The sequence below is a fragment of the Alligator mississippiensis genome, chromosome 1, assembly GCF_030867095.1.
Source record: "Alligator mississippiensis isolate rAllMis1 chromosome 1, rAllMis1, whole genome shotgun sequence".
In the NCBI taxonomy this organism is placed as follows: domain Eukaryota; kingdom Metazoa; phylum Chordata; order Crocodylia; family Alligatoridae; genus Alligator; species Alligator mississippiensis.
Genome location: NC_081824.1, coordinates 456,304,035 through 456,322,208, shown reverse-complemented (window position 1 = coordinate 456,322,208; position 18,174 = coordinate 456,304,035). Strand labels below are relative to the sequence as shown.

Here is an 18,174-nt window from a genome sequence, read left to right as displayed (position 1 = left end):
TCCATGAGTGCAGGGTAGACATGTCCTAAGTCTGGACATGTGGACAAGACCTACCAAGAGGGAAATCCTTCAGTCCTTGCACATGCTGGTGGACATCACTCTTCTTCATGTAAACTCAGCATTTGATCTAAAGCTAAAATCCTCAGCCTTCTCCAACCTGCTGTCTTTTTGGTAGGAGGCTCCCCAGGAATACTTTTTAGCACATATAAATGAAATATTTCTAATGTCTTTTTGTAAGATTTTTACTGGCCACTTTTCCTCAGTGCTATTAGCATGGTCAAAACACTTTTCGGATTATGAGAGGATACCGAAAACCTTAACAAGTCAGATCCAGAAGCAGTAGGGAAGCTGAGAATCTTGGGCCAGGCAACACTTTTTCTTTTTAAATGACTAATAATCACTATTAAGTGAAACATTTATTGTTTCAGACTCTCTGTGGGAGGCTGCTGTATAAGAGCTCTTTCTATTTCTAGAACCTCTCTTTTCTGCTGTGAGGAATTTCACAAAGGCTGCTGCTGACTTCCACAGAAGGCTGGAGCACGTTGACTTGAAAAAGTAAGTTAAAAATATGTTTTGACAAAATAATATCCATGGTTTGCTTAGGGTCAAGCCCTCCTGGCCTTAATCAAAGAAAACTCGCTGTTGAAATGAATAAGTTGTGCCGGAGAGAGGGCTCCAGGACTGTAGCCTTGGCATGTTCTTTGTTTCTTGTGAACACTCATTGATGAGCAGTGACAGCTGGAGACCTTTTGTGATATCAGTGCTAATAAACGCTTAGATAAATGAATATTTTTTTTAATGTAAAAAGCACTCGGCTATGACAAAAATTATACTCTTACTTCAACAAGATTTTTAATAAAAAAATGTTTCCTTTTTTCTGAAGAAGGGGTTTTCCTATTTTGCTTTATGTAATGAAAGGTCCCCTCAACCTAATGTGTGTCACATAGTAAGGTTTGCTATTTGCTTAGTACATCTGATGCATAGTGTTGCATTATGCTTTGCAGAGAAGGACATCAGTAAATTTTGTTTTCTGCCTGAAAGGAAGGTTTAAGCCCCGTGTGTCACTTTCCCCATTTCTAAGATGGAGATAATAATACTGGTTAACCTAATAAGGTGCATTGGGAGGAATCTATAGTCCCATGGACACCCAGTACTTAACAGAGTCAAGCATTGTTTCTGTATGAAATGACTGTCTTCATTCCTTATAGCCCTCTTGCAGTGCGAAGCATGAATGATCAGCTGATGTTTGTGGAAAGAGCTTTCATTGATCCTCTTGGCTTACCAGGCAGGAAGTTTTACAGGTAAGTGACTGAAACAGAATAACCCTGTTGCAAGGCCAGATAAATGGATGTGCGTTGGAGAGTGCTCATGATGGTGGCAGTAACACCGGGATGCCTCGAAGCTCTCAGATTTTCGTTTGCTATGAGGATCATTAGTTACCCTGGTGTGGACCAGGTTGCTGTGACATGAAAGCTGATCCATTGTCAACCAGGCCTCATGATGAACTCTGTTGTTGTGGTTTATGTCTCAATCTGAAATTTAAAAATTAGCTCAAGCCCAAGAAAAGGGCAGACTCCTTGGACTTGGCTTTCTCCCTCAATTTTCCCCGGTAGCTTTTAACCAAACCCATCAAGTTGCTTACCAGAGTGTTTTTTAGCACAGGGTTTTAGCCTTACTTTCTTTGTACAAAGTTGTCCCAGGATTGTTCTGGGTTTCTGTGCTGACCCCTAAAGTAGATTTGGGGGCCTAAGTGTTTTTTTGAGTGCCCCGTTCTTATGCAAAAAGAATCATTCAATGGAGCGAACGCAGAAGCAAACTGGTAGAATTCACCAAATATGAACATTGCTAACAAATAAAGAAGAGCACAATATGTATCTCAAAATACTTTTATGATCCAAGCAGAAATAAGCACTCTTAGCATCTCTACATCTTAAAATCCTAAGAATTGCTAATAGGTGGCCAGCCTGGTAGGGAGACCTTACCAAAATCTGGAGACTAAATTTCAGGAGGCGCTGAATCTTCGTTATGGCTGTGGACAGGAATCTCAGCAAAGGATGCCTGAGGAACACACCTTGGAGCACTTTTTATCCCTCTCCTGAAACTAATACCCCTGGCAGATGGGCAGTTAAAGGCATGATAGGATCTGGTGCATGATCCCAATAAGCATGCTTCCTGCCATGCCACACATGTATAGTAGGAGGTGCAATGATGGGATGTAGCATCAGATCCCAGTCACCCCTATTGCCAGTGCAAGGGGAGCCCAATATCACCATCCTGGTTGGGTGCCTGACAATCACCTGATCATTCGCTGGCTCTGGGGACCCATGGGGCCATCCATTCAAGCACCGCTATTGTCCCCAGAATGGCCAAAGTCCAGCTGATTGGCCAAAGATTGGCTTAAGTCCTGGGGCAGACCCAATCTGTAGTTGGTTGGCAGGGATCACTCCAGAGTGAGGGGGAGTCCCTGCTAGCTGACAGTCAGCTGAGTGTCATGCCTCTGGGGTTTGAGCCCCAGGGCCACCCCAATTTCCCATCAGCTGGTGGGGCCTGGCCTAGGATTCCCATCCTGGGCAGGGGGAGGTTTCTGCCAGCTGACAGAAGATCAGAGTAGACCTGGGGCTAGAGCCCCTGAGCTGACCCTATCAGCTGTCAGGGACCACATGGGGCTCAAGCCTTAGGCAGTCCCTACCAGCTAATGGGAGCTGGGGGCAACTACTTACAACACTACTTAAGGGAATCTTTTAGAAATGCAGTTGGAAACACTTTTGCACTATCCCATTGGGCAGATAAAATGTTCTGACCTGAACTTTTAATCAAGATTTGATGTCTTAAAACTGGTCTTTTCAAGAAGCTTTTCATGCTAATGACTCACTTCATTTTACATGACTTCCCCATGCCTCATTTATGCTAACATGGCCTAATTTAGATGTGTTAACTTTAAAGGCTGGCTAAAGCTACTGTAATGCAAGCTAAAAGGATGCTAGCTCAACACAGAGGTCTGCATCTTGCTCCCAGGCAACTGCTGGTTTCTTCAGTTTCCCCTTGGAAGAATGCTCCACTCCTGATCACACGGTCACACACACGGACGCTGAGAGAAGACAGTCTTTTTTATTTTGTGCTCTTTTTCCTAGTGGGCTTTGCTTCTCATTATATGATCTGGGAGGAAAACTAGACCAAGCATCCATGAGGTCCCTTTAAACACAGTTCCTTGTATCTTTCACTTATAGATTCAGTAAATTCTGGCTCTCCATTGAATTTTCATTTGCTTTCCATGGTAGGCAGCTTTATAAATCCCCTGGCAGAGAGGAGTCATGTTTTTTACAACAGCTTTCATTTTTGTATGCCTGAGATTCTCTTTCTCTTTCCCCACAGACATGTTATCTTTGCTCCAAGCAGCCACAACAAATATGTTGGGGAGTCCTTCCCAGGGATCTATGATGCCCTGTTTGATATTGAAAACAAAGTGGATCTGCAGAAAACCTGGGAACACGTAAAGAGACAGATTTCTATTGCAGCCTTCACCGTGCAGGCTGCAGCAGGGACTCTGAAGGAAGTAGCATAAGAAGATGGCATTACTGGGCGCATCCATGTGGCTAGCTCCAAAAGTCACTGCAATGAGCACTACCGTGACCGAAGCTTCTATGTATAATGTACTAGGCTTGTAATCCATGACACGGGAGAGGGTGGTAAAGAACTTATGGGTTTGGAAATATTGCTGCTGCTCTGCAACTGCAAGACCTGGCGCTTTCAGACCCTCAGGCTGCATCTTCACTCAAAAAACTGGAACCCATGATTTGCCATTGGCCACATCTGCAAGTTGTACTAGGTAGAAGTTATAGCGTAGGCAGACTGATGAGAGGGAGAGTTCATAGCAAGCTATCTGTTCAGAGCAGGGTTAAAATACTATCTGAATGTTTGGAGGCTTTTTAAACTCAGTTTATGCATGTGAAAATGCATATTCCAGTCAAATGAAATTATTTACAATTTTTGAAGACTTTTGGTCAAGAAAAGCCAGCATTTGGTGTTTCAAAATGAAAATTACTGTTTTGAAATTTGTCCAAATTGAACTAAAAAAAGAAGAAAAACCCACTCACAACAACCTTAAATAGTTTGTTTCCTGGAAATGTTTTGGTTGACGTAAAGCAATACCTTACTTTTCTTTTTGGTTTGGCCAGGAAGTCAAAAGTAACTTATCTCCAGAGCCCTAGGTACAGTGTTCAGCGTGGAGCTTTTATTGCCAAGGCAGGTTGTTTAGTAGGAGTCTTCATTTTCTTCTTCTGGACTGGTCTCATTGGCTGGATCCAGATGTGCAGGCACATGTGGTTTGTGGCACCACAAACCACACGTATTGCACATTAACTGTGCTCTGTGCTGATAATTTGCAACCCTGGGGCAAAATTTGCTACCGAGATTTTTCCAGTAGCAAAAAATAAATACCAAAACCAAAGGCAGTGCAAAGCATGCCAAAGTGCTATGTGCTGGGGCAAATGCAAAGACAGGGGAGCAAGCAGCTCAGGACTGCCTGCTCACTCATCACCATGCACTGCGGAGCCCCTATGCTGAGGCACCCTGTGGCCCAGCCAGCCAGGGAGCAGCACAAGGAGAAGGGGGTAGAAGGGGAAGCGCTGCAGAACCTGTCTCCCCGACTGCCTGGGGCACAGAGTGCCTTGAGACAGGGAAGCAGGTGGCTCTGGGATGCCTGCTCCTCTGTCCCTGCATGCCACTCCTCAGCTAGTTGGGGTGCAGGGTGGCTCAGTGTGGGGGCTTCCTGCTGGCTAGCCCAGCACTGAGGCACCTGTGCCCCAGCCAGTCCCCCCTGCAAGACATGGAGCAGCGGGACATGTCCCACTGCAAACCAGACAAGAAGGGGCATGCACTGTAGCACAAAGTAGCACCACACATTTGTGCTGCTACTGTTTGTGCTGCTGCAAGTATACACCCCTGCTTGTGTGGACACAGCCATTGTGGTCAGCCACTTCCAAATACAAGTCCAAATGTTTCTAGCCCAGTGGTCAGCATCCTAGGGTTTGTGGGCTAGATCCAGCCCATGAAGAGATTAGGGTGATCACTTGTTCCTAATTAGGTGGGATAGACCTGGAATAGGAACCTCAAGTCCTGGTCCCAGGCTGCATGACTCTAGGACAGCATTTGTCCTGGATTCGCAGCATCGTGCAGGGATCTTGGGAAATGGCAGGTTTCCCCCTTCAAGGCTGGCAGCGTTCCACCCTGCAAGGGGCTGCTGGGAGTGGGACGGAGGGCACACCATGTTCATGTGTGTACCCCCATACAAGCACATGGCTTGGAATACAGCCAGGCAGCGTGGAGAGGAGCTCCCTGCAGGTAAGTCTGTGGGTGAGGAGGGGAGTGGCAACTCAAGGCCCCCACAGTGAGGGAGGGAGTGGGGCAGGGGCTGGGGCATTGTCTAGCCAGGGCAATGCATGGAGCAGGACAGAGCCACGGGTGGCTCATCCTGGGGCTGAGGGGCATGGGTGGGGGGCAGGTCCCCACCACTGTGTGTACCACTGGGGGGGGGGCATTGGGGGCATGTGCCCCCCAGATTTGTGCATGGGGCAAATGCAGGGTACCCACTGCAGGCTTGGGGCTACCTGCCCTGCTGCCCTCCCCCAGGAGCCCTGCACCACTATGGCAACACGCCCCTCCCTGGCTGGCAGCAGCAGGGGTGGTGGTGCCATGGAGTGGGCTCCCAAGGGAAGGGCAGTAGGATGAGGAGCCCTGAGCCCACAGTCTGCAACCATCCCCACCCTGCTTGGCTCTGCTTTGTCCATGCCAGAGGTGGAGGTGGGCATGTGCCCTGCCTTTACCTTTTAAAAAGGTGGTCACCCTGGAGGAGACTGGATTTAGCCTGTGGCAGCTCACAGACTTGGCAACATGCTCCAGCGGCAGCAGCAGAGGTGGTTTCTCCAGGGTCCTATTGCCTGCTAGGTTTAGCCTAGTTCCTAAAAGGAGGCATCCCTGGGGTCCTGGTGCCTGCTTTTTTCTATGTATTCTCTTGGCAGCATCTGCTGATTGGGATAAAGGGGAGGGGTCCAGGGCTGGGTGGCAAACATCAGCCTGTAAAAGGTTGCCAACCCCTGCTCTTGCCTTTTGTAATCATTAAATGAAGTCTAAGCTATTCTTATGGGGGGGGGGGGGGGGAAGTTGAAACACTTCAAACTGAATGTTGCATATACAATTTCTATTGAAAATCAGTGGAAGAGGGACACCTACTGTTTTTTCTCATTTAAAAACTTAGCTCTTTTCTTTTAAGCCTAATAAAGAGTAAGTAGTTTAACACCTGGAAGGACACCAAAATAAACAGGTAATCTAAGTCGTGGGATAAGAATCCATAGTCTGTGCTGAGACTAAGGTTAATACAATCCCACTGATTACCTCTCTTAATGTCCCCTTCTCTTGTACCTGTCCTTCCTATATACATTTTTCTTCTTGCCATGCTATTCCTAGTATCTGATGAAATAGGCAGTTGCTTATAGAAGCTCATGCTTCTTAGAGCCAGTTAGTCTCTATCAAGGCCCCTGGCAGATGTTACTATAATCATGCAATGGGATCTGAGGAATTTTATCCTGGATCCTCCACACTTCATGCCCTGACATGCCAGACATTCAAGATCCAGCATGGCAGGATGTACAGTATTTGGGAACTGCAATAAAATTCCTCAGATCCCAGTGCATGTCTGATGGGGTCTGAGGAAACAGTTCCCTGATGCCAGGCTGTCCAGTGCACCCTTTAAACTTGCCAGTGAATGGGAAGTCTGGGTTTGGGGAGCAGCTCACTGATCCTGGGCTCCTTCCATGCCCAGATCGTCAAAGGCAAACCACATACCCTGGCATCAGGGACAGACTCCCCAGTGCTGGGCTGCCCAGCACCTTTCATAAACTTGCCAGCATACAGGGAGCCTGGCTTTGAGGAGAGGCTCCCCAATCCTGGGCTTCCTGCATGCTCAGCATTTTAAAGGACTGCTGCCATTGCAGGTATGGAGCAGTCTGTAAGCTTCTTCGGACAGGGGTGGAGGAGGGGAGAGCATATATTCATCCCTCAGTTTAACTGAAGTGCAATAAAACCAGCCACAAAGATGGTCTGCATTTAACAAGCAACATCTTCATGACTCGTTTGCCATTTTATCATGTGATTAATTGCTTGCACATGTGGCATATTAAAATTTATTGTGCAATTAATGTGTTAAGTGTGCAACAAATGTAATATCTGCTGGAGGTGCCACTTTGCCCTACCCTGTGCCTGACTTGAGACCAACACAGCAAACCACCTCTGCATATGCTTAACAGATCATCCAAGTCCTTCCTGTGCTGAGCCACCTGCTCTGTTTTTAACATCTTACTGCCATTCTTCCATCAACTCTTTGACCTTTTGGTTTTTCCTGTTAAATAAGAAAGCTATTTTATATAGTGCTGTCAGTCATCAGCTGGCACTTGATGAGACAGGAGGAAAGTCTTTTCCCTGAATGGAGTGCTACTAATTACAACAAGGAGCAGAAGGGATGGAACTCAGCATTTCTCTTTCAGCTTTTGTAGGGCAAAGCTACATCATCTAATGTTACCAGTAAGACTTGAAGCTGAAGTAAATTTTCCATTAAAGTTATGTCAATAAAACAGAGTATGAAGAAAGAAACTCATTTTCACTTTAGAGGGTATTTGGATGAAACAAAGAGTGCACTTATTTAAATGCGAGTCTTACTTTATGTTTTTAAATGGGCTCATTCAAGAGCCCATGCGGCCACTTACCTACTTTTGTGATTTACACAATTGCCAAGATTTTATTAAATTACATTCCACCCTGATTACATCAGCTAAAAATACCTGGCTTCCTTCCCACATAAAATACATCACATATTTTCTCTTAACCATAAATTGCAGTAGATCACAATGGCAAAAATATCTTGGTTTGTGGTGGGAGGGCAATGGTAGAGGAACATAGGGAAGGATGTATCCAACAACCATGTTCTTCAATAGCACACAGTGGGGTTTTTCAGCACAGATTAAAGCTCTGTGAAGTTACACCTCCTCTTTTCCCCACTTGCACATGCTAAAGGGAAAGCTCCTTTCTGGTGCTCTTGTGTTTTATTCAGGAGATGTAGGAAGAAATTGCTGTATAACAGCAAGCAGATCTGATGTCTGTTGCTTTGTTCATCTTCCATCCACAGAGGGGAGCAGCAATTTTAGGATCCAGCAGACAAAATGGCAAATCAAATACTCTAAATGCATTTCTCTCTCTCAACTTCCTTGTGGTAAAGCAGTGAAATAAGATGATACTAACTGTATAAAAAAAAAAAGCAAACAGATGCTTTATGGATATCTGTTATATTCCTGTAGAGTCCCGAACACTGAACAGATCATTATTGCTTTTGTATTCAGAATAGGGACTTTCCTCAGTGCCTTGTCAGAGGTTGACAACCTACAACTCATAGGCTGGATCCAGCCCACAGAGCTATTCTATCCAGCCCACAATGCCAAGGCTTCTGTGGGGTTTCAGTGGAGGAGAGGGTGGGAAACCAGGAAGACTTCACTGTTGGGTGGTGGAGAGAGGCAGGATAGCAGGTGAATCAGAAGGGCTGGCTCACCTCAGGCTGAGCCGGGTAATTTCTGCCGTCTGCTTCCGAAGCGTTGCTGTTGCCTTAGGCAACATTTCCTCCCTTGGATGTGGAACATCCAAGGCAATTGCTACTGCCTGGAGGCAGGGTAGGTACATACCTTCTAGACTAAAATACATTTAGAGAATAAACTTCTGTGAACTCAGGCTTGATTCATCAGACACAAAGCAGTGTCTAAAGTGGAGTGAGTGATTTGAATGCAAAAAGTAGGAAGGGAAGCAAGTGAGAAAGAGCAGGGAGCAGCAAGCAAGAAAATAACTCATCTGAACAAAGGGGTCACAAAAGCTAATCCAAGTAATGGCATAAGAATCCCTGGTAATGAAAATCCATAGTCTCTGTTTCAACCCTACTTAACACAATCCAGTGTGTGGACAATTTTTTATTCCACAATTTCCTGTTCAAACCAGCACAAATAGGCGACTGGTAGGAAAGCAAGGGGGGGGGGGGGGCATGCCCCTCTTAACAGGGCCATTATTGCCTCCGACAGCTTCTACAGGTGCTCACTAGCCCCGTCCCCGATGCCACCAGCAGCTTCTGTGGGCGCTCCCCCAGACTCAGGAGGCACCAGTAGCCTATGCCAGTGCATACTAGTATTACTGCAGTTTGCCATTCAAAGGGGGCTGAACTCCTGTGGCTCTAGCTACATGTAGTTTGTAAAAGCTGTTCTGGGATGTTTCAGGCTCTCTGTATACATGGACAACGTGCTATTGCTTACACACCCTTTCGCAACTTATGCACAGTGCCTACATTTTAGCTCATATTTTTAACTTGACAGAAGCAATTTGAGTCAGGACTGAAAAGCTACCCATCAACATTCCCCGAAGTCTTTACAAACATTACTATCCTATTTACCCTCTGTGAAGAGACAAATAAGTCTTTAGTGGTTGTATGGTTTAATAATGGCTAAAAAACAGGGGCTACCAGCAAAGCCATTTTAACAGATACGGGATGACACAAGCCACTGCTTCTTTTTCTTTTCCAGAAATAGCAGTAATCACAGAAAAAAAATAGGTTTTTTAAAATAAATAGTTTGCAGTAAAAAACCCTAACACAAGTTCAAACTCTTTGCAAGGGTGTGTTAGTGTTTCTTCAATATGAAACCAGAAACTCAATTAATTTCAGATCACCTTTGAAGATTTCAGTTTTTAATAAATTAACAGAACATTGTTTTTTGGATTGAACAAAAGTAGCAACCAACCTGAATAACATCTCTGTTCAACATCTTCATTAATGATGTGGACACTGGAGTCAGAAGCGGACTGGCCAAGTTCGCAGATGACACCAAACTTTGGGGCAAAGCATCCACACCAGAAGACAGGCGGATGATCCAGGCTGACCTGGACAGGCTCAGCAAGTGGGCGGATGAGAATCTGATGGTGTTCAACGCCGATAAATGCAAGGTTCTCCATTTTGGGAAAAAAAACCCGCAGCATCCTTATAGGCTCAGCAGTGCTATGTTGGTTAGCACTATGGAAGAAAGAGACTTGGGGGTCATCATTGACCACAAGATGAACATGAGCCTGCAATGCGATGCTGCGGCTAGTAAAGCGACCAAAACGCTGGCTTGCATCCATAGGTGCTTCTCAAGCAAATCCCGGGACGTCATTCTCCCCGTACTCGGCCTTAGCGAGGCCGCAGCTGGAGTACTGCGTCCAGTTTTGGGCTCCACAATTCAAAAAGGATGTGGAGAAGCTTGAGAGAGTCCAGAGAAGAGCCACGCGCATGATCAGAGGTCAGGGAAGCAGACCCTACGATGACAGGCTGAGAGCCCTGGGGCTCTTTAGCCTGGAAAAGCGCAGGCTCAGGGGTGATCTGATGGCCACCTACAAGTTTATCAGGGGTGACCACCAGTATCTGGGGGAGCGTTTGTTCACCAGAGTGCCCCAAGGGATGACGAGTTCGAATGGTCATAAACTACTACAAGATCGTTTCAGGCTGGACATAAGGAAGAATTTCTTTACTGTCCGAGCCCCCAAGGTCTGGAACAGCCTGCCACCGGAGGTTGTTCAAGTGCCTTCATTGAACACCTTCAGGATGAAACTGGATGCTTATCTTGCTGGGATCCTATGACCCCAGCTGACGTCCTGCCCTTTGGGCGGGGGGCTGGACTCAATGATCTTCCGAGGTCCCTTCCAGCCCTAATGTCTATGAAATCTATGAAAACCAGGGGACAGCATGGAACAGAATACAAGTCTCCAGCTTCTCAGACCTGCATCCTAACTCCACCACTTGTGTAAATAAGGAAGTACTGCTTGTTTGGAACAACATGTGCAAGAAAAATCAAAGACGATGGCTATATTTCACACCTTGTTCTGTATGTTACTGACCAGACTTTGAGTAGCTGGGCCATCACCCTGTGGCACCCTTAAAAGGATCTGAATGTGTCAGGGTGTTGCAGCATCTGGGTGAGAATCACTGGACTAGGTCGATGGAGAGCTGTGACTGCTGATAGCTAAGAATTGTGCACACTCATTTGTATTTATCTGCTACCAGGTCTTCTACTTCCCAACCTCACCTTAGCCTGCTTCTTTACCTCATCCAGCTGCTGTAGCACAGTGTGGGGCAAGAACTGTCATTTGCTACAGGCAGATGATAGCACAAGAAACAAGCAACTCTGAGTTTTACCATCCAACTTGAGGCACTTTAAAATGCACTAAGGACTTGATTGCTGCATTTTGTGGCCACCTAGGACAAAGTTAGGAGGCATTAAAAAGTACAAACCATAAAAATGATTTTTAATAGTTATTAATAAAGTGGACACTAATTCTCTCCTCCAACCTTAGCTCTGCCCTCACAGACTGATCCGCCATCTCATTCATTACTAACCTTTCCCAAACAAAGAACACTGCAGGGCCACAGGATCATAACAGGAACCATCACTTTGTGCACCCAGTCAAGTTGTATTCAGAATGGTCTTAGCAAGACCTAGCTGCTATGTATATGCTCCATTTTACAACTCGATTTACTTTGTGCTTACAAGCCACCCCAGAGGTGCTGGGGGTACCTGACTTAATATCTCCAAAACATTTCACATGAAAACTGCGATTTCAATAAATTTGCAGAAAAACAAAAAAATTAGAATTCTAGTAGCTTAAAAAAATCCCTGTTAATATTTTTTAGAAGAGAACATTTCTCTTTTCTGTTCTGGAATAACTTTCTGCATTTTATGACAGCAATAAATTTGAGTATGGAACAAAAATAATTTGGACTGCTGTGCCTTTGCTCTGGATGTTTGTTTCACAGGATGTTTCTGTTTTGTTCTTGTTTCAATTTAGAATGCAGAAAATTAATAATGGAAATCCCACTCATGAAAAACAAAAAAGGTCTCTTCCCAGCTCTTTCATATGCATGGACTACCTCAGGCCTCCACGGACCTATGCAGTAAGTGTAGCATTGTTTTGTTAAAGCACGCGTGCACTCAGATGTGGCAGTGATATGCATCTACATATGGAAGAATTTTGGCCATCTTGTGTTATTTGGCTGCAGTTTTACAGAATCTAGCAATAGATAACTGAAAAGAACTTTGGGATGGTTTTATCTGGGACAGTTACTCCTGTATTAACACTACTTATCATTAATACCACCAATTAACATTGATACTCTTGCATTAACTTTGATTTGGCCACTTTTATCAGTTAATAGGTTTTATCTTTCTGTTTGAAAAGCACTGCCTGTAAGGTTAAAAAACGTTATTTGACACTGTATTTTATTATTGTTCTCTTCCTCCCCTACAAATGAATGGTGTTCTACTTCAGTCTATAAACAGTTTGAAGTTCGCAGTTCAGAATGGGAGTGAGGACATCTCAATGTATGGAATTACATTTTAAAGGGTTCTGAAACTAACATTTTTACTATAATTTTCATTAGTGGGGTCCTTTAATGTTTTAACCAGAGAAGGTGTAAGCAGATTTCATACGAAACTTCTAAGAATTTGTTTAAAATGTCTATCACAATAAAATTTGATTGCTTTTAAATAGTCTCTCTAAAACCAAGATGGCTCTACACAAGATCATCAGAAAATTGAGCACAGAAAACCTCATTTTTTCTCTTAAATGACTACAATTTCAACTCAAAATAATGCATGGAAGCAGGTTGCATTAAGTTAGCAGGAGCAGTTCATATTAAAATGTTAATTCCATGAATATCTCAATGTTGTTTATATAACCCCCCCACCGCCCAATTCTGTCTAATGTATTTATTAGATTAAATGACCATTAGCTGCCATATAACTATTTAACCACTTGATACCCAACATATTTGAAAAGCTATTCAGTGAACAGTGACTAACTTTTTCTACTTGCAATATGACTAACTTAAGAGGCTGTCTTCCCAGTCCTCTCACTGGCAGCAGGCCCCCTGCCATATTCTGGTTTTACTGGTAGTTCTGCACAGGAAAGACACAGGCAATCATCATGCAAAGCAACAAACCTACATTTCCAGTATCTTGCCTTTTAAGATCAGAACGTGCCGATATACATAGCAAGGCTGTTCTGACAAGTTGTAATTACGTCTGCTGGATCATAGCAATTACCCTGCTTCAGCAGACTTGTGTCATGCATCTCAGCATCCCCACACTGAAAAATCATGGCGGCGGTGCTTTAACAAGCTTCAGTTAAAGCACCCCCACTGCCATTTTTCAGCATGGGGATGTTGATAACCGTGATGCTCTGGAAGCTTTAATTAGAGCCGCTCTAATTAAAGCACCCCTCCCCTTCTGCCAGAGCATGTGTATAAACTCCCAAAGGGACTGATAGTATCATGGAGTCCTGCCATTCCTAAGCCTTGCTCATGCCAACAACTGGTATCGACACTGGGTGCAGTTGGGCAGGTACTGAAAGTGATTTAGATGCAAGCGGAGGCATGACCCAAACTGCATTCCTCAGTTTACAAAATTGTAGCTAGGCCTTGTTCCATGCAGTCCAAGGAGTTGCACGGACAACATCCTCTACTTCTATTGCTAATACTTCTGTCATGATACTCAAACGCATTGCTTGTATGGAAAGCAGCCAGCTACTATAACGTATAGATTTCATAGACATTTGGGCTGGAAGGGACCCTGGAGGATCATCAAGTCCAGCCCCCTGCTCCAGGGGCAGGAAGGTAGCAGGGATTATAGGATCCCAGCAAGATAAGCATCCAAATGTGTCTTGAAGGCGTTCAAAGTGGGTGCTTGAACCATCTCCGGCAGCAGTCTATTCCGAACCTTGGGGGCTTGGACAGGGAAGTTCTTTCTTATGTCCAGCCTGAATTGGTCATGGCAGAGTTTGTGACCGTTCGGTCTTGCCATCCCTTGGGGCACTCTGGTGAACAGACATTCCCCCAGATCCTGATGAGCACCCCTAATAAACTTATAGGTGGCCACCGGATCACCCCTGAGCCTATGCTTTTCCAGGCTGAAGAGCCCCATGGCTCTCAGCCTCTCATCAAGTCTGTTTTCCTGACTTCTGATCACATGCATAGCTCCCCTCTGCACCCTTTCAAGCTTCTCCACATCCGTTTTGAATTGTGGAGCCCAAAACTGGACGTAGTACTCTGGCTGTGGCCTCACCAAGGCCGAGTACAACGGGAGAATGACGTCTACTTGCTTATGTACTTTTGAGTTAGAATGCCTCTAAGCTCTGTAAAGCAAAGGCTACTTCACCTCTCCCCTTCCTGAAAACCAGACTGTACCACTGACAGGATCTAGTCTCTCTCTCAACAGTACTGTGGGTTTTGAAAGCTGCACCTTCTTATTCCTCTCCTAAGCTCTTGCCAGAAGGAAGAAAGGAAGGAGCTACTTCTGAAATTCTTGCAAAGAGTCCAAGTACACCCCTGGAAAGAGACAGAACACCTTCCTTCCCAACTCCAAAGTATAAGTCCAAGCTGGACTTTCTAGACCACTTTTCCTGAGTCAAGAATAATCTGAGATGTCTATCTGGACAAGTGAGTGCTGGGCCTCTGTTCTGGGAAAAATAAGTGCTTAGTTTGGTCATTTCTTTAAAATCTGAAGCACTGCTAAAAACAGTCAAGGGACCAGTCTTTACACACACCAGTCAAATTGTAGGAAAAGCACTTCCAAGTGTCTGACAAATGCTGCAGTGTACTACTGTACAGAAAAACCAAAAGGAAGTTCTTTCCCAACGCAGAGGTAGACAAAAATAGACGAGTGAAACCCATGTTAATAAGAATTTATTGAATAACTTCAGAAAAAAAGTAGAGATGATGATGTTTTGTGTAAACAAAAGTTGCATGAATGTAAAGCAGACACCCATGCAAAAGAAAATATTAAAAACCCAAAGGAACGGTAAAGAAACTCCAGAGGAGAGGGGAAATACCACTATAAAACAGTGTTCCAGACACCTAGAATAAGTCATTCGTGTAAAAGTTGCGTTCTTGAATGCATAGCAAAATTTATAGGAGTCATAGGGGGGGAAAAAACAAACTCAGCAAACAAAAAAAAAAAAAAAAAAAGCAAAAGCCAAAATAAATGAGCAAACCTCAAAAAACCTCACTGCATTTAGCTACAGTATTTATCAACACTCATGCCATGTTTAAGAATACAAGCAAACTGCATCATTACACAGAATACTGAAATGCCTTTTCAAGGCGAAAACAATTTAGTAAAACAGAACTAAACTGCTGAAATGGTGACTTGATAATGTAAGAGTTCTAAAAGGAGACACTGAATGGATTGAAATGTGTTAAATTACATGGATTATTCTGTAGAACATTAAGGTAAATTATGATAATTGAATGGCTTGGTGCTCAAAAACCAGACCGACCTTGAGAATAATCAACAGTTCAGAAACTGAGATACTACAGAAGTCATATGGATTAGTCAGGAAAAAAAGGTTTACAGACAAAAAATCCAAAATCCCTCTTTGCCAATTTGTAAGCTCTACTACAGTCATTTTTTACACTAAGGAACTGCAAAGTGAACACCTTTGCAAGGAACTGGACAGTCAAGTCTGACATAATAAACAACATATACAGTATACTTTTTAAATTCTGTGAATTATAAAAATATAACTAGTTTCCGGGCTGCAATAGTCTTATCATCCTGTTATGAACAGTACAATGACTGAAAATACAGGATAGAGAGCTGGTCATTTTGGTTGGTTTAGACCAAGTGCAGTAATTTACATGTTAATTACAATATTATTAGAGAATAGAAAGCCTACTCTTAGATAAAAAATATGTTTCTTTACTTTTTTTTTTAAATAAGTACCATTCCCCCCCCCAAATACACCTTTCAGAAATATTATCTTTGAATACTTTGGTCAAGTAATTATAACCCCACTTTATCTTCTTTTCCTATTTGCTGATAAGAGAAATCAATTATATTAGAAGCATTAAGTTCTGATGAGAAACCTCAGTCACCACCAGCTACCTCAAGATCTAGTTATTTCTCCAGCCCACATACAGTTTTTAGACCATAGCAAAATCTGCTCTAAGCATTCTCAGTATTGACCCAAAAGTGGTAGCTCAGAGTTGGTTGCTGGGTTTTACACAAATATCTGGAAGACTCCACTCCTATATTTTCAGCTATTACAAATTAGAATAATTCCATGGCAGTCAGACATGTCAAGTTACGCTAATTGAAAATCTAGCCTATTTATCCATATGATAGTGTGGCCAGCATGGAACTATTTTATATATAAAATGGTCTAGTTATTTCATTTGGATGAGGTATACGTTTGAACTTAAATGTCTTACGTTTGAAATACAAATGTCTTATTGCTGTGTATGGGGACATTTCAAATTTTGCCATCACCAAGCTTCAATGCATCTATGATCTACTGAAGGCACGAATACATGAGATAAAGGCAAAAAGTCAAGAGCTGTGTTTCAAAGACTGAATTATATGCCAAACAATACAAAAAGGAAGGTCAAAATATCTGCAGAAGCTTTGCTTATTTTCCACCAACTTATTTAAAGTATATTTCAGAATGCAATTTCAAACACAAGGTAATGGTAGCAGTTGCTCAGGCACAACTGTTGAAGCTATAATCACTGGGAATTGTGCTCATTTAAGTATCACTAAAATTAGCATTCTGCATGCTTGTCATTTGTAGTTTCCTTGACTCTTGTCACTAGACTGAAAATAAAAATGCATGCTGTCTTCTGCTTTGTTAGCAGGCACAAGCTCCCTACATTGCATTTTACATGATATACACAAACTCACCATACTAAAAGTGAACAAAAAAGGCTTTAGTCGGCCCAGCAGGGTTCTGTTCAAAATTCAAACACTAGCACTATGTTCAGACTATATTTACACATTTATTTATATATAAATTCATGTCGATTTATCTGCCAAAACCAAGTTTATTTACAGGAATGAGCACTCAGTGAGAACCCTGAATATTTCATTTCAGGGTTCTGCTTGTGTCTTTTAACAACTGCTATTAGCAATACATGAAGTAACAGCAGCTAGCTTCAGATCCTTAACCAAATAGTGGATATTGTTTCCACAAACCAGTAATGCTCTTCTAAGTCCAGTGTTGTGGTACTCTCTCAAGCATGCAGGGTCCCATTTTGTGAATATGCTTTTGAAAGCTTGGACCCTACTTTAAGGCATTTTACATGTTATGATGTTAGCTTCTTCCATACCCTTAATTATAACTGTATAGTAGCACCAAGAGTTGCTCAATGGAAGATGATCAACTTAACTTGCTCAGCTCCCTTTGAAAGCTCAGCCTCAAATTTCAAGGCAAACTATGTGTTTTATTTCCTACCACTGTTTAACTTTAAATCATTGTGTGTGCCACTGCACGAAGACAAAATCCTACGTTCAAGTCTGTATCAGTTACAAAACCAAAAAAAAAAGCCATATGCTAAAAGTTCTACAGGATCGTTAAATGCTTGTTCTTAAACTTTGAAGACCGTTTCCTATATCCATACAGATGTGTACTACATGCTCTGATGCTCATGTCTGCCTCCTCACCCCTCCAAAATTTCTATTTTCTGCCTTCCAGGTCTGGCAGCGTAAAAAAAACACAAAAACAAAAAAACAGAGTACGATACCATAATTTACAATATCCCTGCAGGACACTTCCACTGGGTTATCTCCCTGCACAAAACTAAGCTTGTAAGACTAATGTGTGGGGCTTTATAGTTTTTATCCTGTAAGTTTTAACAGATTCTATGCATGGTGTACCATTTGAACGCTTACACATTCTACATCACTTGAATACCAAGTTTTCTCACCTATAACCTACACTTTTTCTCTCAAAACCAGCTGGGGAAAATTGGGGTGCATGTCATATGCAAGGAAAAAGGATCCCCACTAGGTCACAAATTTGGTAGTAGGGTGGGGAGAGAGGTGGAAGTGTCAATCATAGCAGCTCTGGCATTTACACTGCCATTGCTACCCCTGCCAAATTTCTAGATGCGTGGTGTGGAAGGGAGGGCATGGTAGCACACCTCCCCATTCATGTATCAGATCAAACCAGCTCATGGGGTTAGTTTGGGACAGTGCGCTAGCTCCGGGGGCAGGTGCCTGGTGCAAGAACCCAGATCCAGCACACCAGGTCAGTCCATGAGCTCCACCTGACACACGGGGCTGGCAGTAG

The 18,174-nt window shown here is 43.4% G+C and overlaps 1 protein-coding gene across 8 annotated transcripts in view; it reads left to right on the top strand.

Annotated features, from left to right (window-relative positions):
* LOC106737083 (N-acetylated-alpha-linked acidic dipeptidase 2) overlaps window positions 1–18,174 on the top strand; it is an 88,284-nt gene that overhangs the window by 48,954 nt on the left and 21,156 nt on the right. For 6 of the 8 annotated variants that reach the window (XM_019496399.2, XM_019496396.2, XM_059721737.1 and 3 more), the window contains 4 exons: window positions 474–555; window positions 1,209–1,301; window positions 11,899–12,004; window positions 14,369–15,079. In XM_019496399.2, coding sequence (XP_019351944.2) covers window positions 474–555; window positions 1,209–1,301; window positions 11,899–12,004; window positions 14,369–14,512 — 425 coding nt within the window. In that variant the 3' untranslated portion in view covers window positions 14,513–15,079. Of the gene's footprint in view, window positions 1–473; window positions 556–1,208; window positions 1,302–3,372; window positions 7,630–11,898; window positions 12,005–14,368; window positions 15,080–18,174 lie in introns of those variants that run through there. The other 2 variants (XM_019496398.2, XM_014605906.3) reach the window with 2 other exon arrangements.